A 20,022-nucleotide genomic window follows, 5' to 3' on the forward strand; every position below is an offset into this window, starting at 1 on the left:
CGGGCCGATCCACGTTGGTCGCGTCTACCGATCACCTAGGTAGCAGCACCTTGCCAACTCCCGCATTGACGAGTAGACCTGGTAGTGTCATTCGCGCAATTTGGTCTGGCGACATTTCGAGATCTCTTTGAATAATGGGTGGCATATACATGTCCGTCAAAGGGTTGATGCCGCGCCCCCTGTGCCACCACGCCTTAAACATCAACCACTAATCAGACACCCCGTGTGACCAAAGCGCGTAAAACACGTAGTTCCAGAAGTCAATTTATTGTCAGTTACGAACCGCTGCAGAAGCATCTGCAGAACTCTCTCGATCGTACTGAGAGCAGACTCGCTCAACATGTTACTATTCTACGAAGATGAACCCAGCTCGATTGAAAATGTGCAGCCCTCATTCAAGACGATAAACAATGCTTCAACGCCAGCAATCGATCCGCTACCGCAATACGGCTCCTACGCTTTCATTCCATACCCACCTACGACCATACCAAGCGATGCCTCGTCAGAAGACCTCAAAGCTGACAGTACATTTCCATCACGCCTACAAGTACTTAGTCCTTCTTCATGGACATATTGCGGTCCTCTCCTCCACGCAAGCACCACATCCCTCCCACCGTCATTCCACACCTGGGCATCTCTCACACTGTCTTCTCCCGCCACTTTGATACACCGGCTCCTCCCTCTCCTCTCATGGCTACAGACTTTCTTGTCAACAGCGAACATGCACAATTACTGGCTGACCATCCGCTGCACCGCGACAACCCACGAATACGATACACCACGCTGGCACACGGATGAGAACGTTTTCGCCTACGATGCTGAAGCCACTGGCTTTGGTCTTGCTCAGTCTAGTACGCAAAGGTTATGGAAGCTCTGTACCACACTCCTCGGACCAAGCACTCTCTTCGCAAAACATAATGAGATGGCGCTGAGAGTGCTTAGGGAGACCAAGAAGAGCGAGAAAGAGAAGTTGGGTGATCATACCTGTACATCAATATGCTGCGTAGGCTGTTCCACGTATAGTGACTCCGTACGTCAGTCACTCGTACATTCTCTACAAGATGTGGAGCGTGAGACCCCGGCTTCTAGAGAAGTGGCGTTTTTCAGGATAGGCGGAGAAGAAGGGGCAGTGCATTCGGAACCCCGCTGTGATGCCGATCGAGTATTCATCAATGTAATTCCAGGTACAGAAGAAGATTTGCGGAGCTTGATGGCCAAATGGGGTATAGAGTTCCCACGTGCGTGGTGTTTCGGTTCGCCTGTCGGCTTCGTGAAGAGTGACGAGGCGGAGACCTTTGCGATGGGAACTTGATCTAACGAGACAATGGGACGCGGTTCAGATGGCTGATCAGAGATCATAGATCAGACACTTGCAATACGTATGATTGATTTATAGATCGAGGGAAACTACGCTAACATGGGAACGAAGCTGCACCCCTTCCTTTTTTTCTACATCCTCATAATGCATCTCCATGTTCTTCTTCGATATATTGCTGAACAGAAAGCTCAGCGCGGTAGTTTTACTCATAGCTTCTCAGCAACCTCGACAAAGTCTTCCAAGTTTCGCACCGGTCGGACACCGGTGCTGACTTGCATACTCGCCTTCCAAGCATGCACATCCTCGATAAGAACAGGCTGTGAAGCATCCACTACGCTCTTGACATCTGCACTCGTATCCAGAGCCTGAGGCGCGGCCGGCAGACCTGAATCTGCTACACCCAATGCAGCCTTTGCTTCGTCGAGGATCTTGTTCGCGACTTCCTTCTCGATCTTGAGATCGTCAGTGAGGTGGCTGGCAACTGCATCGGAGATAGCCGCATTGGACGATGCGTCCTTGATGCGAGCCTCGAAAGCTTCGTCATTGGTTGTGATCTTGTGTTCTGCGAGAATGATTTTGAGCGCAGCGGCGGCGGCAGTCTTCTTCTCCTCGAGCGAGGGCTCCTTGGCCTTGGCTTGCGCTTGTAGATGCACTGAGAGTTTGGATCTTTGAGAGGATGAAGTCGAGATGTAGTGACTGTAGAAGTCTACCATGTCCTTCTTTGTAAGCTTCTCGATAGTCGCGGCATCAACATCGGCTGTATACTCGTTAGAAATGCACTAGTGCACGGGTCTAGGTGACAGCATACCTTGCAGGAAATCATACGAATCACTATAAATATGATTCCAGAACCTATTGTCCTCCGAAGATAGATTCTTCAGTTTCGCGAGCCTCTTGTTGATCATCGCACGCTTGTGACTCTCAAAGTCTTCCTCATTCATGTCGTTTAGTGTCTGCTCGAACGTATTGAGGAAGTTCTCGATGCGACCTTCAAGGTACCGACAATCTTTCTCACTCTGGATGAGAATGCGATATCCTGACCAAATGTCGTGAAAGCTAGGGCCAGAGAATACGACGTAGCCAAGCTGCTCAATCGTACGAAGTTGGTTGAAACACGGCTCGTCCGTCATCTGCCCAAGAAGCAGGAGCTTGGCGCGCGCGACGCTGTCGTAACGGTGACCGGCATATAAGCTATATTCGATGCAGTGATTGACGTTTTGGGGATCTTTTAGTTGTTTCTCGTAGATGAAGTTACTGCCGGATGGCCAGATGAGTCCTCGGCGTGTAGGTAACTGGTTCGATGGCAGTCTCCTTGGCTTGATAGTACGTTCTACTAGATCAGTAATCTTCAGAGCTTCCTCCTTGTATAGGTTGCCATGTGCCAAAACCTCGATTTGACATTGCGCCAAGATTTGCGGGAAGAACTGCTGTACGTCCTGAGCCGTCACATTCTCAAGCTCTGGAAGAAGTTCGTCGTTCATTACGCTCTTCTCACTCTTGAACTGCCGAGAGTATGTCCCAACCTGATGGAAAGGCTGCCCGTACTCCCAGTTGCGTAGAGAACGTAGCATGCGGTCGTGAATAATCCTGAAACGATCTTCCGATACTTCAAGATCCCGTACTTGCAGTAAGACCTTCTCCAGTAATACGTGCAACTTGTCGTTGTAGCCGCTAACGGTAATCGAAAGGCCACTGATGTGGTTGGTGAAGTCGTAGACCAAACCGGATAGGTCAGCGTCGTAGGAATATTCCACTAGAGCGTCATTTACAAGCTCGCGATAGATTGTGCACAACAACGTGATACGAGCTGTGACGTTGGTGATGGGTGTTCGGAAGTAGATATGAACGTTAGCCTTGGGTACCCAGAACTGATCATCCTTCTTCCACCAGATGCGCACGTTGTCGTCGTGGCGGATAAGCTTCGGCTCCTTGGTCGGCTGTTCAACCTCTTTCTTCTCTACTTCGAGCCGGGTTGGGATGAACTCATTCTTGTGCGGGAAGTGTAGCTCTGCCGGCCGGCTCTTGCTCTCGAAAGCTTGTTTGATCTCGGCAAGGAAGTCTTCTGGTATCTTTTCGACCTTGTGCTCTGTTCCATACCACTTTTCCTTTTGATCCCATCCACCTGGGAAATCTTGACTAATGATCGTCATCCTGAAGTTGTCTGGTCGAAGGTAGGACATAGCCTCACTGATCAGCTGGGCATCGAACTTCTTGATGATGGCTGGACCGCTCAGAAGCATCTTGCGGTCGTAAGGCCTCTGCATGATGCCGGCGAGACCACTGGCAGTGCGGCTAGGTGGGCTCTTTTGCTTAAATCGGAACTCCACTTCACTGATCCGCATTTGCTCCTCGACTACCCATTCGAGAGGCGGCTGATCGCGCATCAATCCGATGTATTGGAAGACAAGCTTGGCAACCTCTTTGTAATTCTTGAGCCCCTCCTCGGTCAATTTGATATTGACAGTGAACAGCCCTGAGCCAGGGCACAGGGTAGAGCCTCCAGCACCAAGTCCGTTCGCCCAGCCCTTTGCTTTGATGTGTGCAAGGATGCTACCGGGACCTTCGTGACCGAGCAAGTGACTAAGGTATCTTGAAGGATGTGACTCGTAGAACTTCTCTTCATCGCGATAGGCGAATGTAAGCTCTAACGACCGTGATTCCAAGACTGGTCTGGCAAACGTCTGTGTCAACAGTTCATTCCCAGTGTAAACGGGCATATCCCATCGATTTTGTCCAAGGTTCTTGTTCGGGACTTTAGCGAAGATGTCCTCCACCCATGTTTCCAGTGTGTCAAGGCTCTCTCGGCCTAGGACGACTAACTTCATCCGGTTTGCAGAATAGTGCGTTGAGTGAAACTTGATAAACTCGTCTCGAATCTTCACGCCTCGTGCTATGGGCTCGTCATGGAGGGTCTTGTAGCTTCCGGTCGAGAAATGGTTGTAGGGATGATCTGGATTGGCCAATGCCTTGTTAAGCTGATGCATCCGCCAGGTATCATTTTGGAGGTTCTTCTTATTCTCTGAGTCCACAGCCTTGAGCTCGCGATCGACCGTGTCTTCCAAGAACAGAGGACTGATGAAGAACTGGCCGAAGCGGTCCAGCCCTCCCCATAGCGGCGACTCGTCCTTGGACTCTGACAGATTAGTTTGTGACACGTCTGGCGATGCGGTTTGGCTGCTCGCAGGTGTGGAGGAAGGGTATGAAAGCTCAAAGTAGTAGTTGGTTGAGGTAGAGGCTGTGAAGGCATTCGAATACCCGCCGTGGCGTGTCAGATATTGGTTGTAGGCGTTCTCCTCTGGGTACTTTTCGGTCCCCATGAACAGCAGATGTTCCACCGCGTGCGCGATACCCGGCATATCCGGCGCATCGCTGAAGCTGCCCACATTGACATCCAAAGCCGCACTAGCCTTGTCCGTCCCCGCCTCGTGTATCAATAGGACCTCTAGTTGATTTGGTAGAGTGATGATTCGGTAGGAACGATCGTCGAGTTGTGGCCTTTCCAGGTCTTCTATGCGCGACCTCCCCCCGGCTTCTCTTCCTAGCTCTTCCGCCATGGCGGCTGACTGCTTTCTTCTCAGCGAAGTCGCAAGGGCGCGATGTGTAGCTGGTAGCGGGACGACGGCGGCCTGGGAGCGAAGCGGGTTATGTATGGGGCGTGGTCCGAGGTTACTGGTGGCGAGCCGAGTCGAGGCTGAGCAGTGTGATGACGATGCTGTGTACTGTGCGATCGACCAGGCAACCGGTAGCCTGGGAACGAGTGTTCGGTGTCGTGGTACCAGCGACAGGTTTCCCAGAGACTGTCGTGCGCCTAGCGATGGGAGCATCCACAAGACGTGCGGTGGAGCGGACTATGGTCGGACAGGCGGGTCCGCTGGTGATTCACTATGGTCCGAGACTAATGAATTGCCTGCAGCTGTGGCAGACAAGAGGCGGTGAGGGACAGCGTATATTGTGGCGGGGAAGTGGCAGGCGCTGAGTGCGGCTCTACTCACCAAACAATGAATGCAGCAGCGTCCGGCGTTGTGGTAACGACCAACGTCAGATACGGTGGGCCCTGCATTGTCGATAAGACACTAGGGCTGGCTACTGCCCGTGCCCGTCACCGTTGATCTTCGTCTACGTGACAACATGGTACCCAAGGCATTTCAAGCAGGTTACGCGAACACGACTGGCTTCAGAAAGGTTGTCAAGGCGACTATATACATCAAGAAGAAAGATGGCATGTCGGATGCCGACTTTATCGAGTACTATAACAACAACCACGCACAGCGCGCGGTTCCCATCCTGCAGCGCCATGGCATTCTCAGCTACAGCCTTGTACAGCCCGAGCGCAGTCCACTACATAGCACCCAAGCTGAGACCGCCACAGACATACCATCTAGAGCGGGATCGAAAAGCCATACAAGACATTATGCACGGCAAAGCCAAACTCATGGACTACGATGCCATCTGCACCTTCGTCTTCCCCGACTATCTGGCGCTGGCCAAGTTCATGTACGACAAAGACGGCGCTGCCTTGAATGGCGATCACGACAACTTCATGGACGACAGCCAAATGAAGATGATGGTCGGAGACGAGTACATGCTCATCCAAGACGGGGACAAGGTCGGATGACCAAAGTGCAACTGAAGACGGAGTCTTCATGGGGTATCATTGAACCGGACCAAGTGTACAAATACATCGAGAAGACGTCGCCGCGGCTACCTCCGGCCTTTGCCTTTGCCTCTGCCTGCAGATCCTCGTGGTGTAGACGAGCAGTTGGCTGAGATATGTCCCTTTTGCCCACATTTATAGCATTCCATGTTGGCCATGCCACCGAAGCCGCCCCCGCCTCCGGACCGTCGACTGCCTGATATCGATGTCAAGCCCTGTAGGTCGCCATTGTCCTTCTGTCGCTTCGGTGTTGCCTTGACGGAATCGTCGCCCCGCTTGTTCTTGGATTTGCGCTTTTCCGTGGCCATTTCGCGCTTGGTCTGTCGGATCAAATCTGCGGCAGGATCGTCCGAATCGTAATCGTCTGAAGAATGCTCGGATTCTGATTCTGAGTTCTCGGCCTTGACAAAAGGCACCGTTGTCTGCATTTCGTCAGTTTGATTCTATCGCAAGTGCAAATTGTACACACATCTGCCTTCTTCTTGACACCACCGCCGAACTGCATTCTTATAGGCTTAACATCTTCCTCATCGTCCTCGTCCTCGTCCTCTGCGTCGAGCTCAGCGAATCCCGCTTGCCTAACCTTCATTGCATCTTGTCTCTTTCCTTCAAGAGGGTCCTTGAAACTCAACACCCACTTTGTCTCACCCGCATGTTGCGCAGCTTTGTCTAGGGCCGCCTGGCGCTTCGCTTCTTCCGCATCCAGTCCCGATTGTATGATGTCGTGATCCGAGGTTCCTACAGCAGATGCACCATTCGAAAGGCGTGCTTTCTTGCTAGGCGGGCCATTGGGCGTCGAGGGCGAAGATTTTGCGGCCGCGCGCTGCATAAACTACTCGCGTTCAGCGTATTCCTAGGGTAATCCAGTAGTGCCCTGCGTACCTTCATCCCCATCAGTCCCTTGGACATGGTTTTGGGCGTGTTTCCAGACATGTTGTGATTGGCTGCAGTATCGGTATTGCCGCGAAGAGTTGGCTGGCTTGTGATGTTGCTGTCTTCGTTTGCGAACGCGCAGAGTCGCGTTCGGCGAACTTTTGATGCACGGACCCATCGCGCTATCGATAAGGCCATGCCCAAGTGCCAAGCCGATGATGTGGCTCTGCCATTTCACGCATCCTGAGCAATGTCGCAACCGAGCTTCCACAAAGCCTCTTTTGGCGTGATTTCGATCTTGTCTCAGCATCAGGTTAGCTTCGAGTATGAACAGTATCTCAGAAGGTCCGACATTGGCTACACAGGACTTCGCCTCCCGCAAAGCAGGGCACGACCATACCTAGGTACCTCCAGGGCTGCATGCAGCGGTTGCCAGGAAGTTCACCGGTGTACAAGAGACGGATTTCAAGATGGGCCAGACTCGCACAACATGCAATGACGTGGAACCAAACGTTCGAGAACTCTTGAAGAGCCGTGAATTAACAGTAGTGATATTCTAGCGTCGCCCTACGTCTCGAACCATGAGGACGTTCCGGACTGCAATGTCCACCAAGAATGAATCTGGACTAATCATATGGCGTCTTCACCATATGTCGGCTCTCAGACCACCAGTATCTCCGTCGTTTGCGCTAGCAACGCTCCGTGCCATTAGGGTATCGTCGAGGTTCCAGCCTCCAGGTATCTGCCGTATAAAGCGGCGTATGACGCCATTGGTCGTTAAATGTAAGTCGTCTCAGTAGTATGTGTGGGTTGGCATATGGTATCCGGCGGAGAACCGCGCCTCCGCGAGATGCTCATGCGGGCTTGGTTATGCTAGGGCTCATGGCTCTCGAGAATAGTGCAGCTTTCATTTGTCGGTAGGCCTCGATAGCTTGTTCCTGGGACTGAAGTGCGGAATGAGACTCTGTCGACGGACACAACTGGGGTCTGGGTAATGAAGTTGTCCATGATGATATGTCCGAGGCGTGTGCAGGTGATAGGAAAGGATGCGACGACGCATGATGGGTGGTAGAAGCCATGATCCTTGGAGAAGAAGTGGATGAAGACTGAGAGCCAGTTGAGCTTGTAGCAGGAGAAGACATTTTGGTCTGCTGGAAACGTGGACACCCGCGACCCATATAAGGCCTGGGGATAATTTGTCAAGCAAGATGCGAACGATAACAAATCCCAAAAGTCGAATACCATGCTGAACTCCGAAACGTGCTCCGGCACGATTACGACTAGGGCTTGCAGGATGATGGACCAAATTTCCAAATCACGACATTGTGATAAGAATGGCAACCTTGTTGTCGTCAATGACACAGTAATCAGAGTGCAGACGCGCAGAGTCGCACGGGAGATCGTCGCGAAACAACCTTTATCCAATCGCAATACGAAATCCTTGGAGATTTGACCAATCGCAACCGAGCGACATGGATGGGCCTGCTTCACACAAGGGACTGCTAGATGCCACGAGGACGAAAATCGTGTGTTGCTTGACAAATCCCAGAGCCTCGGGAATCGCCAATCTCATACGGCGTATACGCGACATTCCGTGTTGACTTACCGACAGTCTGGTGGTGTTTATTCCAAATTCCTCACGCGAATTCGACGCTAACGGCTGCTAGTTCCTCCGGTCTCACTTCCTCGAAACGCAACTTTAACGATCTCGCATGCACCTGCATGTTCTCTGAAGCTCGGTCCGCGAATATGCCCATGTCCGGTGTCTAAAGCGCCTCAGCCGCTGGTGTTGATGATGATCGTGCACTGCTGGCAGAGCAAGCTTTATGAATGGACTACCTTAAACGGGAAAGACATCTCGGTGCCAGCTGCACGCTAAGCGGACCGCGAGGTCCTTTGTAAGGAGGGTGGACCCCTGGTCGGATGCGCAATTTGCCCCAAGAGCCTGTTGTCATAGCCTCTTCTCTGCATCTTGGTGACAAAAGCACGCAAGGCAATAGAGCATCACCCCAAAGCGCACACCGCTTATCACACGTTCACCGCAGTCAGCCTGGGAAGGCTCCACCCAGGCAGCCACCAAAGATCCTATCCTACACGGGGCGCAGACTAAGGCATCCCGCAGTGACAAATCTGTAAACAGCTGTGTGCCTACGAGCTGGGCATACCCGTTTCCACCAACTGTAGACAACCTGTGATTTCTGAAACGTTTTATGAGCATCATGCCGATGTAACACTCTATGTGGACGTGCCGCTCTGATGCCACTGCAGTGTGCGAGAGGAGGCTGATCGGGTTAAATGCTTTGCAACTGAGCCTATACTCACATTCAACTCCTGTTAGATCTGACGTCAAACCCTGTGTCGTGTCGGCAACCATACCCGGTACGCGTCCGTCGAGGGCATTTCAAAAGAGGTCCCCTACCTGTCAACGCGGCCGCCATGCTGTTAAGCCGCTAAGGGGCCATACTTCATGCACATCTAGAAGTATAGTCGGCCCAGATAGTGTCCGACACATGACAATTGACAGCACCTAGCGTACAAGCCTCCACGCCTCCAAGGGAGATTCGGACCGATCTCTATCAGCCAACCTGCTGAGGTGTACCCTTACATGTGCGCTCTCTTAGAAGGAGTCACTGTAAGTATCCCTTTAGGCAATGCGAAGACCCGGCACCCTGCGCAGCGTTCACCTTTCACTTTGCTGCATTTCACAAGTGTGCCCTTTACACATGTATACGATACAATCTGCCGCGACCTTCCACACACTGTTTCCAGAACTCGATCAAGTCGTCTCAATTTTCATGAAATGCGGTGTGAACGCGCTCTTTGGTGTTTGCTTCTATGTACCCACTACATGATCTGCGAGTCCTGTCTACACACCATGGCGGTCTCATAGAAAGAGTGAGTAAACATCAAGATGATATCATCCAGTCTGTGTATTCCGGTTCAGCGTGGCCCGATCCACTAGTGAACCACACTTTGGCACAACGGCTATCTCACGATCGATGATCACCATGTGGTGTATTCGCCTGACTCATTCATTGTTTTGGGGAGTAGCTGTGTACATTCTCGAACATTCTCTGAACTGAGGTGCTGAACGATCTTTGTTCTGTCCCCTCATAAATAGTTCCTAGGTACCATGGTTTACCCCCCAGCTGAGCTTATAGTTGGCTAGGAGCTATCACAGTGGGTCTGCGGCATCATAGCGACCAGAATTGCAGTGCCCCTCAGGAACATGTAGATTGGTCCAGCCCGCGTTTGCATGTGCCCACAAAGGAATGCGGCTGATGACTTTGGACATTTATTCTAGAAGACAATCGCCTTGCTGTTCTGCAAACGCCGAAAGCGCTCATTTTGACTTCCACTCAACGATCCCATCGTTTCCTCATCAAATGCACGATCAATCTCCAAGTTGGTTCGTCCTGAGATCAAAAGCAACAGCGGATATACGATATGAGACTTTGATTCCTACTGTGATCTTCACTGCGATCGCCTCACTTGTGGTGGGTTTGCGATGGTGCAGCCGAGTAACATCAACTACAGTTATGCCGGAAGACTACATCGTCACTGCAGCCATGGTAACCAGCACAAGTAATCTGGGCAGTATTTAAAGCAACATTCTGATTCTCGCAGGTATTCTCCATCGGATTCGCGGCCGTAGTAGCTGGACGCAAGACACCCAATCAAACATTGCATGAGGAAGGAAAAGCTGACTGCAATACAGAGTTCAGCATCGACGGAGAGGATCTGAAGCAAGGAGGCCTTGAATCACCCTCGCTTGCTGCTATGCTGAAGGTGCGTGATATCCATTAGGCTTCGCACACTGTTGACTGTTTGTAGCTTGTTCTCGCCCAGACTATCCTCTACCACCTGGCAAGCAACCTTGTCAAAGCCTCATTTCTGGTACAATATCTTCGCCTCTTCCTAGTCATCCCTCAGATCGTCTGGATATGTAACGTGCTTCTTATCCTGGTCTTCGGTGCCACGGCTTGGGGCATCTTCGGTAACATCTTTCTCTGCGAGCTTGTGCAGAGTTACTGGAATGTCACACTATCAGGAAAATGCATGAACAAAGAAAACCACTTCTGGTCAACGAGCATCATCGGTCTCGTACTCGACTTCTCCATTTGGGTTCTGCCTATTCCCGTAATCGGGAAGCTGAATTTGCCCAGTCGGCAGAAGCTTGGACTAGTCGCAGTCTTTGGGCTTGGTGGATTGTGTGTCCCTCCATTCCCTGTGATAGAAAGCTATCTGCTGACTTCGATTCTAGCGTCTGTATCATAACACTGCTACGATTGGTGCTGGTACATGACGCAGCGAATGTCGGTGAAGTCACAAGTATGGCCTTGCTAGATCCGATATCAAATGTACGCTGACACGACTGCAGAGGCGGGTACCTACGCTATAATCTTCTCGACTATCGAGGTTAACGTCGCCATCATCTGCGGATCGCTGCTTGTCATGAAGCCTCTGATTGCACGCTTCCTGCCAGGTATCATGCCCGAGCAACCAATGACCGCGGCGGAAGACGAACGGACATGCAGAACCTTGACCGGATTGCATCTACTCAGTGTAGGCACGGAGGGTGACATGGAGAAGGCGCAAAGGGGCGGGAGACGCGACACCTTGATTGAGTCGGATGCGTTCGCTACGACCAAAGAGATGAAGAGGCTCATGAAGGGGCTGGGGAACAGCAAGCGAAACACTATGTAGCTTACCGAAGACGGGATGTAGCTTCTGCTATGACGTATGTCAACGTCGACGGTTTATGTGTCGCCCTGCTACCATTGTGATGTTTCGCTCAACAGAAAGCCTGCCATGTGTTTCGAACAGAGGTCTTCAACTACATGACGGCTGTTGTCCTTGTCCACGAATATCTGGGGAGCTCGCAGGCAGATGACAAGGAATGCCCCCACCAGACGTTAGCGTGGCAGCTTAGCTTGTCGACCGTGCTCAACCTCAACCTGCATCCAACATCGTTGATCGATTGAATGCAACTCGGTCTGCGTCCTCGTTTGCGAACACGGCCATCTTTATACGACCTAGTCCAAAAGAAGAACATTGACCAGATCTCGATATCTGGAGCTCAGAACGCCGCCGGCCACGACGACGTTGAGCCACACCGAGTGCCGCTTCCCGCGAGCCCGCTGATATCACCACAAGGCGAGCTTCCCACCCAGCCGCCACCGCCGCACATCACCCTACAAGAAGCCAGCGACGACGAGAAGGAGACACCAGCGCCCAAGATGCCTCCCGTAAGCACTACCAGTTATAGGGACGGGTTTGGGGCAGGCAGCTAATCCACGCGCGCAGAAAGGACAGAAGAAGCAGGAGCAGAAGTCGGAAGGCGAGGAGCATGGTAAGCTTGAACACTTTGCTCTTGGACGTAGAGAACAATAGGACATGTCGCTAATTCCATACAGGCGCCATCTACTCCATTTCCGGGTACGTCACCACATCGCAGCGCAGCGCCCGAGTCGCATACTGATCCGTCCAGTCCTGTCATCATCGCCGAGAACATGATCGGATGTGCCATGTACGAGCTTGTACGTGGAACGGCTCTACTAGGATGGACGACTGCTGACTGCCCTAGGTCCGTGTTGGTCACGACAACCTCGTCGGTGAGGTCATTCGAATCGAGGCCGACAAGGCCACCATCCAGGTCTACGAAGAGACTGGTAGGCACACCGCGCAAGGAAACACGTTGGAGGACTGGGCTAATATCGCACAGCTGGTGTAACCGTAGGCGACCCCGTATACAGGACCGGGCAGCCATTGTCCGTCGAGCTGGGCCCTGGTCTTATGGAGACCATCTACGACGGTATCCAGCGTCCCCTCAAGGGCATCGCCGACGACGCCAACAGCATCTACATTCCCCGTGGTATCAACTTGCCCGCTCTTGACCGCAAGAAGAAGTGGGATTTCACACCCGGTTCCCTCAAGGTCGGCGACCACATCACTGGTGGCGACGTCTTCGGTACTGTCTTCGAGAACAGTCTGCTCAGCGAACATAGGGTTCTGCTGCCTCCCCGTGCCAAGGGTACCATTACCCGCATCGCCGAGAAGGGCAGCTACACCGTCGACGAGAAGATCTTGGAGCTTGATTTCAATGGCACCAAGACCGAGTACAGCATGATGCACAAGTGGCCCGTACGGGTGCCTCGTCCTTCCAACGAGAAGATGTCATCCGACCAGCCGCTCATCGTCGGCCAACGTGTCCTCGACTCTCTGTTCCCCAGTGTTCAGGGTGGTACCGTGTGCATTCCCGGTGCTTTCGGATGCGGCAAGACTGTCATTTCCCAGTCTTTGTCCAAGTTCTCCAACAGTGACATCATTGTCTACGTGGGTTGCGGTGAGCGAGGAAACGAGATGGCTGAAGTCTTGATGGACTTCCCAGAGGTATGGAAATTGGATTGTTGTGTGTACGAAATGCTGACTTGCTCCAGCTCACTATCGACGTCAACGGCAAGAAAGAGCCCATCATGAAGCGAACGACCCTCATTGCCAACACCTCCAACATGCCTGTGGCTGCTCGTGAAGCCTCCATCTACACTGGTATCACCGTTGCCGAGGTAAGTTCTAACTGCTCGGCATACACGTGAGAGGTATACTGACTCGGATTACCCCTGCAGTATTTCCGCGACCAGGGCAAAGACGTGGCCATGATGGCTGACTCCTCGTCACGATGGGCTGAGGCTCTTCGTGAGATTTCCGGACGTCTCGGAGAGATGCCTGCTGACCAAGGTTTCCCTGCTTACCTCGGTGCTAAACTTGCGTCTTTCTATGAGCGTGCTGGTCGTGTTCAGGCTCTGGGTAGCCCCGAACGATTTGGCAGTGTGTCGATTGTCGGTGCTGTCAGTCCTCCAGGAGGTGACTTTTCGGATCCCGTCACCACGAGCACACTCAACATTGTGCAAGTCTTCTGGGGTCTCGACAAGAAGCTTGCTCAGCGAAAGCATTTCCCATCTGTCAACACATCGATTAGTTACAGCAAGTACACAACCCCGCTCGACAAGTACTACGCCAAGAACAACCCGGAATTTCCCCGTCTCCGCGACCGCATCAAGGAGCTTCTCACTACGTCAGACGATCTCGACCAGGTTGTGCAGCTTGTCGGTAAATCCGCGCTGGGTGATAGTGACAAAATTACGCTCGATGTGGCTACGCTACTCAAGGAGGACTTTTTGCAGCAGAACGGCTACTCGGACTATGACCAGTTCTGTCCGCTATGGAAGACCGAGTGGATGATGAAGAACATGATGGCTTTCCACGACGAGGCCCAGAAGGCCGTCTCCCAAGGACATGCATGGCCCAAGGTTCGCGACGCGACCTCGGAAATCCAGAGCCAGCTCCGTTCAATGAAGTTCGAGCTGCCCAGCGACGGAGAGGAGAAGGTCACCAAGAAGGTAAGCCTGACAGGACGTGACACTTTGATTTGTACATACGCTGACTTCGAAACAGTACGAGGAACTCCTGCAGAAGATGACCGACAAGTTTGCATCGGTTGTCGACGAGTAAATGCATGTGGCTGAAGGCGATTTCTCCGTAGCGTGTCTGTCTAGTATATCTCCAAGATGGTAGAATGTGAATTGTACCAAGATACCAATACTGCTGCCTGAACCCGCTGACGACGCCGTGTCGCGTCCTGTGACCGCAATGCGCATCATGTGCGCCAGGAACGACATCATGGTAGTCAAAATATCGAAGTAGCTCTAGATGACTACTAGCGGAACACAGGAGCAGTTGAGCACATCTCTGATTTGATACATGTGACAGCTTGGTGACGTACGCAGCCCATGGATATCCCCAAGTCGCGCGGATATTTCGTGGGGCTGAGTCGTGTGGCGTATCGAAGCTTGGGCTCTCTCCGACGTTGGCACCTGCAGCAGCTACGCAACCCGCAAGCAACAACCCCAGATCTCAGACACTCTCGCCTTCAGCGCCCTTGATACCACCAACACCCAAACCCGCTTCTACACACGAATACTGAAGGCATCCGCACCACTTCGACCCACACTTCGCCGACCATGGCGACAAACCCAAATGCGTACGCACATGTTTCGAGCGCCCCTCGCATTGCGGAAAGCTAACATGGTTATACAGCATCAACGTGAACGACCCGGGGCTGATTACTCTCGTAAACAAGCTCCAGGATGTCTTCACCACAGTCGGAGTACGTCGCTGCCCTCCGCCCGCCCGCGCGCAACTGGCTACACCAACAGCCCAAAGACGCATACTGATGCCTAAGTCAGGTCCAAAACCCCATAGACTTGCCCCAGATTGCCGTCGTAGGATCGCAGTCTAGTGGAAAGAGTTCGGTGCTCGAGAACATTGTTGGACGAGACTTGTGAGTCCACCGCTGCGCCATGGCCTGAGAGATATAGGTTAACGATAGCTCTCCAGCCTGCCCCGAGGAACCGGTATCGTCACCCGAAGACCGCTCATTCTCCAGCTCATCAACCGCGCATCCTCGCAAGCGAACGGCACCACCGAGGGAGCAAAGACAACAGACCAGGAGAACAACGTCGACGAGTGGGGCGAGTTCCTGCACATTCCTGGCCAGAAGTTTCACGACTTTGGCAAAATAAGGGACGAGATTGTGAGGGAGACGGAATCCAAGACGGGTCGCAATGCGGGTATTTCGCCGGCGCCCATCAACTTGAGGATATACTCGCCAAACGTCCTCACACTGACGCTGGTCGACTTGCCAGGTCTAACAAAGGTGCCTGTTGGAGACCAACCGAGGGATATTGAGCGTCAGATCCGAGAGATGGTCCTCAAGCAAATCAGCAAGCCCAACGCAATCATCCTGGCTGTCACTGCTGCCAATACCGATTTGGCCAATTCGGATGGTCTCAAGCTGGCGCGCGAGGTGGACCCAGAAGGACAACGGACAATCGGCGTCTTGACCAAGGTCGACTTGATGGACGAGGGCACCGACGTCGTGGACATTCTCGCTGGCCGTATCATTCCACTGCGGTTGGGCTACGTACCAGTCGTCAACCGCGGACAGAGGGATATCGAGAACAAGAAGGCCATCTCGTACGCGCTCGAGCACGAAAGGCAATACTTCGAGAACCACAAGGCATATCGCAACAAGGCAGCGTACTGTGGTACACCCTACCTTGCGCGCAAGCTGAACTTGGTAGGCTCGGTCTCTTCTATACACCTCGGCACAGCAACTAACAGTTACAGATCCTTATGATGCACATCAAGCAAACGCTCCCCGATATCAAAGCCCGCATCGCCTCCTCACTACAAAAGTACCAGGCAGAACTTGCTTCGCTAGGCAACTCTATGCTCGGCAACAGCTCCAACATCGTCTTGAACATGATCACGGAGTTCACCAACGAATACAGAGGAGTCTTGGAGGGCAACAACCAAGAGCTTTCTGCAGTAGAGCTGTCTGGCGGTGCTCGTATCTCTTTCGTCTACCACGAATTATACGCCAACGGTGTCAAGGCCGTCGATCCTTTCGACCAGGTCAAAGACATGGACATCAGGACGGTTCTCTACAACTCCTCCGGATCATCGCCAGCGCTGTTCGTCGGTACTACTGCTTTCGAGCTCATTGTCAAACAACAAATTAAGCGACTAGAGGAACCCAGTCTGAAGTGTGTCAGCCTCGTCTACGATGAGCTGATCCGAATTCTCAGCCAGCTTCTCAACAAGAACGCTTTCCGAAGATACCCGGGCTTAAAGGAGAAGCTACACCAGGTCGTCGTCAGCTTTTTCAAAAAGGCTATGGAGCCCACCAACAAGCTCGTAAGGGACCTTGTTGCCATGGAGTCTGTCTACATCAACACTGGTCACCCTGACTTCATCAATGGTTCACGCGCCATGGCCATCGTACACGAGCGACACAACAGCAGCAGGCCTCAACAAGTGGATCCCAAGACTGGAAAGCCTCTTCCACCTAGCGTGCCGCCGCGGTCGATATCTCCCTCGCTTGATCCTAACGAGGGTGGTGGCTTCTTTGGTTCCTTCTTCGCCAGCAAGAACAAGAAGAAGATGGCGGCTATGGAGCCACCACCACCTACACTGAAGGCCTCTGGTACCCTCTCCGAGAAGGAGTCGCAAGAAGTCGAAGTTATTAGTAAGTCGCCTCTGGCGTTGATGTCGGACATAGACTAACGATGTACAGAACTACTGATTACCTCCTACTTCAACATTGTTCGTCGGACAATGATCGACATGGTACCCAAGGCCATCATGTTGAACCTCGTTCAATGGACCAAGGAAAACATGCAGGGCGAGCTTCTCACCAACATGTACAAGACGGACGAGCTCGATGAGCTACTGAAGGAGTCAGAGTACACTGTCAAGAGGCGGAAGGATTGCCAGCAGATGGTGGAGAGCCTTTCCAAGGCACAAGAGATCGTCAACCAAGTACAGTAGATGGATGCGTGTCTGGGAGGATCTTGCGGCTAGACTTCCAAGGTCGTGTTCTCTGGGTCTGGCATCCTGCCATGACGTGCAAGGTGTTTTGGGTGCAGCTTGCTAGATTTTGGTCTTGAGCCTGTTCATATTATAGTTGATGCATGCAATTTATGTCAGCAAGTGGAATTCGTGATCGCTCTGTACTCGCTGTGATGCTACTAGCAATGGCGACTGCGGGCGCGGGCGTAGCAGTCGGGCTGCCTGCGGAGCATGCACAGACCACCGAGCATCTCGAAAAGTCGCAGTGCACTCGAAGGCCCGCCTCTCCAGCACCAGAGCGGTCATGCTGCTCCCACGAATATTCGCGCCAGTCCGCGCATCATTGGCAACGGCCACGACATTCATCGCGCCATCTACACGTGTTCTCGACGCCCTCCGCGTGGCCAATGGCGCCTCGGTGCCCACCCCGGTTCTCTCCTTCGTAAGGCACTCAGCGCATCAGGCCCAAGGACGAGCCAACGGAGCAAAAGATGGACCTGGTAAACGTTTAGGAGCAAAGAAGAGCGGAGGTATGTCCTACAGTTTGAAGAAGCAGTTAGGGGCCTGGCTAACGGCATCGTAGGAGAGTATGTCATTCCGGGAAACATCATCTTCCGACAACGAGGAACGGCCTGGTTTCCCGGCGAAAACTGCAAATTCGGCCGCGACCACTGCATCTTCGCCACAGAGTCTGGTTACGTACGATACTACCGTGACCCGAAGAAACACCCAAAGAGGCAATACATTGGTGTCGCCCTCGAGAAAGACCACACCCTTCCATACCCACCGAATGCGGCGAGACGGAGACGCTTAAATATGCTCGCCGTCCCTATCACTACATCAACGAATCCTTCTGCGGACGCAGTTGTCATAACCGATTTACAAGTTGGCGACGGCACAGGCAGCCCGAGCAGCGTGCGCGATACCCCGCGCGAAGCGACACGGAAGGGATTGAGCTTGACCGCTGGCAAGGGATACGCGTACCGTGAGGCCAACTGGCAGATTGGACGTGCGGCCGAGAAGGCGGGTGTGCAGGTCAAGGAGTTTGTGCCGGGTGACCGATGGACGGCCTGGAGGAAGAGGAGCACAAGGATCCAAGCCAACATAGAGAGGAAGAGGCTCCGGAATGCTGGAAAGAAGGCGAGCAAACCAAAAGCGAGGAAGGCGAGGGCCTAAGCAATGAGACGACATACTGCGGGTTGTATGAATACATGTGTAAACTGAAGATATACAGCCTTTGACTGGCGATCTACGAACACAAGAAGCGCCTATGTGAACAAATGATGAGCAGAGAATATGACATGACTATAACCTTGCAGAGTCCTTCCAAACCAAGCCCCCTTGGTCTTCGATATAATGTCTTCCCTTGGTCCATCCCATCCACGTGGTCAATGTATCTTCGCCCCCGCTGCCAGGCTTCAAGCCCTTCTCGCTCCATCCACTGCCATCCATTCCTATACCCTGGCCCTCTGCTGCCGACCTCCCATCATGACCGTCGTGTATCGCATATCCAGGTGAGGACTTGAGAGTTACAGCCGGCCGTTGATCGAAGCCCTGGGTCTCGAGTTCACCCTGCGTCAGCACGGGCGTACAGCATGCATCTGTTCCGTCGAAGATGGCCTCCCATTCCTGGCGCGTTTTCTTCTTGAACTCGGCGGCGAAGAAGTCCTTCAACTTTGGCCAGTCCGCCCTGTCGTCCCTATTACCAGGTAGATCCGACGGCTCCAGGCCCATGCCCTTGAGTAAAGCGGCGTAGAACTGGGGTTCAATAGCGCCTACTGCCATGTACTTTCCATCCTTTGTCTCATACGTATCGTAGAATGGTGCTCCACCATCTAGCATATTCGTGCCCCTCTCCCTCTTCCAGACCTCTGTCTTCAATCCCAACCTTGGCATAGTCGCCAATATCGCACTCCCGTCAACCATGTTCGCTTCGACAACCTGTCCATAGCCACTCCTTTCTCTCGCCAGCAGCGCAAGCAATATACCCATGAAACACATTGCGCCGCCTCCCGCAAAATCTCCCACGAGATTGCCAGGCGCATACGGTTTTTCCCCTTTTCTGCCAAACATGCTCAACACGCCGGATACAGCAATGTAGTTGATATCGTGCCCTGCCATTTGACTGTATTTGCCATCCCGACGGAAGCCCGTCATGCGAGCTACAATCAATCGCTTGTTCAACCTCAATAGCACCGTTTCAGGGTCGAGCCCGGCTTTCTCGAGGACGCCAGGCCGGAAGGGATCGATTACCACGTCGACTTGAGGGATGATCTTCTTGATGAGGGCGAGGCCCGCGGGCGATTTGAGGTTCACGCATATCGAGGTTTTGCGCCGCGTTAATTGATCGGAGGATGGGGCTGAGGGTGCGCGGTCGAGGCGGAGGACTGTGGCGCCGTAGTCTGCTAGGAGCATGCCCGCGAAGGGGCCTGAAGACTGTTAGATAGAGCCTAGGGATTATTTTGCGAAGGCAGTTTGAGGTTACCTGGGGCCAGTCCTGCAAACTCGAGGACGCGTACGTCCGCGAGTGGAGGTGGTTGGTTTGCTGACGGCATGACGAGGTAGCTGGGAGTAGTATACTACTTGGGACAATTGAAAGGATGCGCGTGAAGAGAGAAAAACGCGAGCTTAGTAGTAAACATGCTCGACGTCGACATTGTTGGCCGTTGCGCCGGCTAAGGACTCCCGCGGGGAAGCATGCTCTGGAAGCCGAGGTGCGGATGTGGAGAGCTTGAAAGCTGGGGTAGTAGCTTCATCTCTCGCG

The 20,022-nt window shown here is 52.9% G+C and overlaps 7 protein-coding genes across 7 annotated transcripts; 4 read left to right on the forward strand and 3 right to left on the reverse strand.

Moving 5' to 3' along the window:
* Window positions 1-1,524: 1,524 nt before the first annotated feature.
* J4E86_000431 (uncharacterized protein) lies at window positions 1,525-5,142 on the reverse strand (the record flags this gene model as incomplete). The annotated part of the gene is made up of 2 exons (XM_051441005.1): window positions 1,525-2,075; window positions 2,127-5,142. The coding sequence occupies 2 exons, from the start codon at window positions 5,140-5,142 to the stop codon at window positions 1,525-1,527; spliced, it is 3,567 nt and encodes a 1,188-aa protein (XP_051307176.1).
* Window positions 5,143-5,446: 304 nt separating this feature from the next.
* Window positions 5,447-5,933, forward strand: J4E86_000432 (uncharacterized protein; the record flags this gene model as incomplete). The annotated part of the gene is made up of 2 exons (XM_051441006.1): window positions 5,447-5,635; window positions 5,688-5,933. The coding sequence occupies 2 exons, from the start codon at window positions 5,447-5,449 to the stop codon at window positions 5,931-5,933; spliced, it is 435 nt and encodes a 144-aa protein (XP_051307177.1).
* An 86-nt stretch (window positions 5,934-6,019) lies between these two features.
* J4E86_000433 (uncharacterized protein) lies at window positions 6,020-6,905 on the reverse strand (the record flags this gene model as incomplete). Its single annotated transcript, XM_051441007.1, has 3 exons — window positions 6,020-6,394; window positions 6,442-6,804; window positions 6,855-6,905. The coding sequence occupies 3 exons, from the start codon at window positions 6,903-6,905 to the stop codon at window positions 6,020-6,022; spliced, it is 789 nt and encodes a 262-aa protein (XP_051307178.1).
* A 3,479-nt stretch (window positions 6,906-10,384) lies between these two features.
* Window positions 10,385-11,552, forward strand: J4E86_000434 (uncharacterized protein; the record flags this gene model as incomplete). Its single annotated transcript, XM_051441008.1, has 5 exons — window positions 10,385-10,417; window positions 10,473-10,634; window positions 10,680-11,056; window positions 11,110-11,177; window positions 11,227-11,552. 5 exons carry the CDS (start codon window positions 10,385-10,387, stop codon window positions 11,550-11,552), a joined length of 966 nt encoding a protein of 321 aa, XP_051307179.1.
* A 3,314-nt stretch (window positions 11,553-14,866) lies between these two features.
* On the forward strand, window positions 14,867-17,237 carry VPS1 (vacuolar protein sorting-associated protein 1; the record flags this gene model as incomplete). Its single annotated transcript, XM_051441009.1, has 6 exons — window positions 14,867-14,886; window positions 14,943-15,012; window positions 15,092-15,186; window positions 15,243-15,984; window positions 16,035-16,935; window positions 16,984-17,237. 6 exons carry the CDS (start codon window positions 14,867-14,869, stop codon window positions 17,235-17,237), a joined length of 2,082 nt encoding a protein of 693 aa, XP_051307180.1.
* Window positions 17,238-17,562: 325 nt separating this feature from the next.
* J4E86_000436 (uncharacterized protein) lies at window positions 17,563-18,434 on the forward strand (the record flags this gene model as incomplete). The annotated part of the gene is made up of 2 exons (XM_051441010.1): window positions 17,563-17,788; window positions 17,842-18,434. 2 exons carry the CDS (start codon window positions 17,563-17,565, stop codon window positions 18,432-18,434), a joined length of 819 nt encoding a protein of 272 aa, XP_051307181.1.
* A 129-nt stretch (window positions 18,435-18,563) lies between these two features.
* J4E86_000437 (uncharacterized protein) lies at window positions 18,564-19,813 on the reverse strand (the record flags this gene model as incomplete). Its single annotated transcript, XM_051441011.1, has 2 exons — window positions 18,564-19,687; window positions 19,744-19,813. 2 exons carry the CDS (start codon window positions 19,811-19,813, stop codon window positions 18,564-18,566), a joined length of 1,194 nt encoding a protein of 397 aa, XP_051307182.1.
* Window positions 19,814-20,022: the final 209 nt, after the last annotated feature.

This window comes from Alternaria arbusti (assembly GCF_024043155.1).
Source record: "Alternaria arbusti strain BMP 1465 chromosome Unknown scaffold_1, whole genome shotgun sequence".
In the NCBI taxonomy this organism is placed as follows: domain Eukaryota; kingdom Fungi; phylum Ascomycota; class Dothideomycetes; order Pleosporales; family Pleosporaceae; genus Alternaria; species Alternaria arbusti.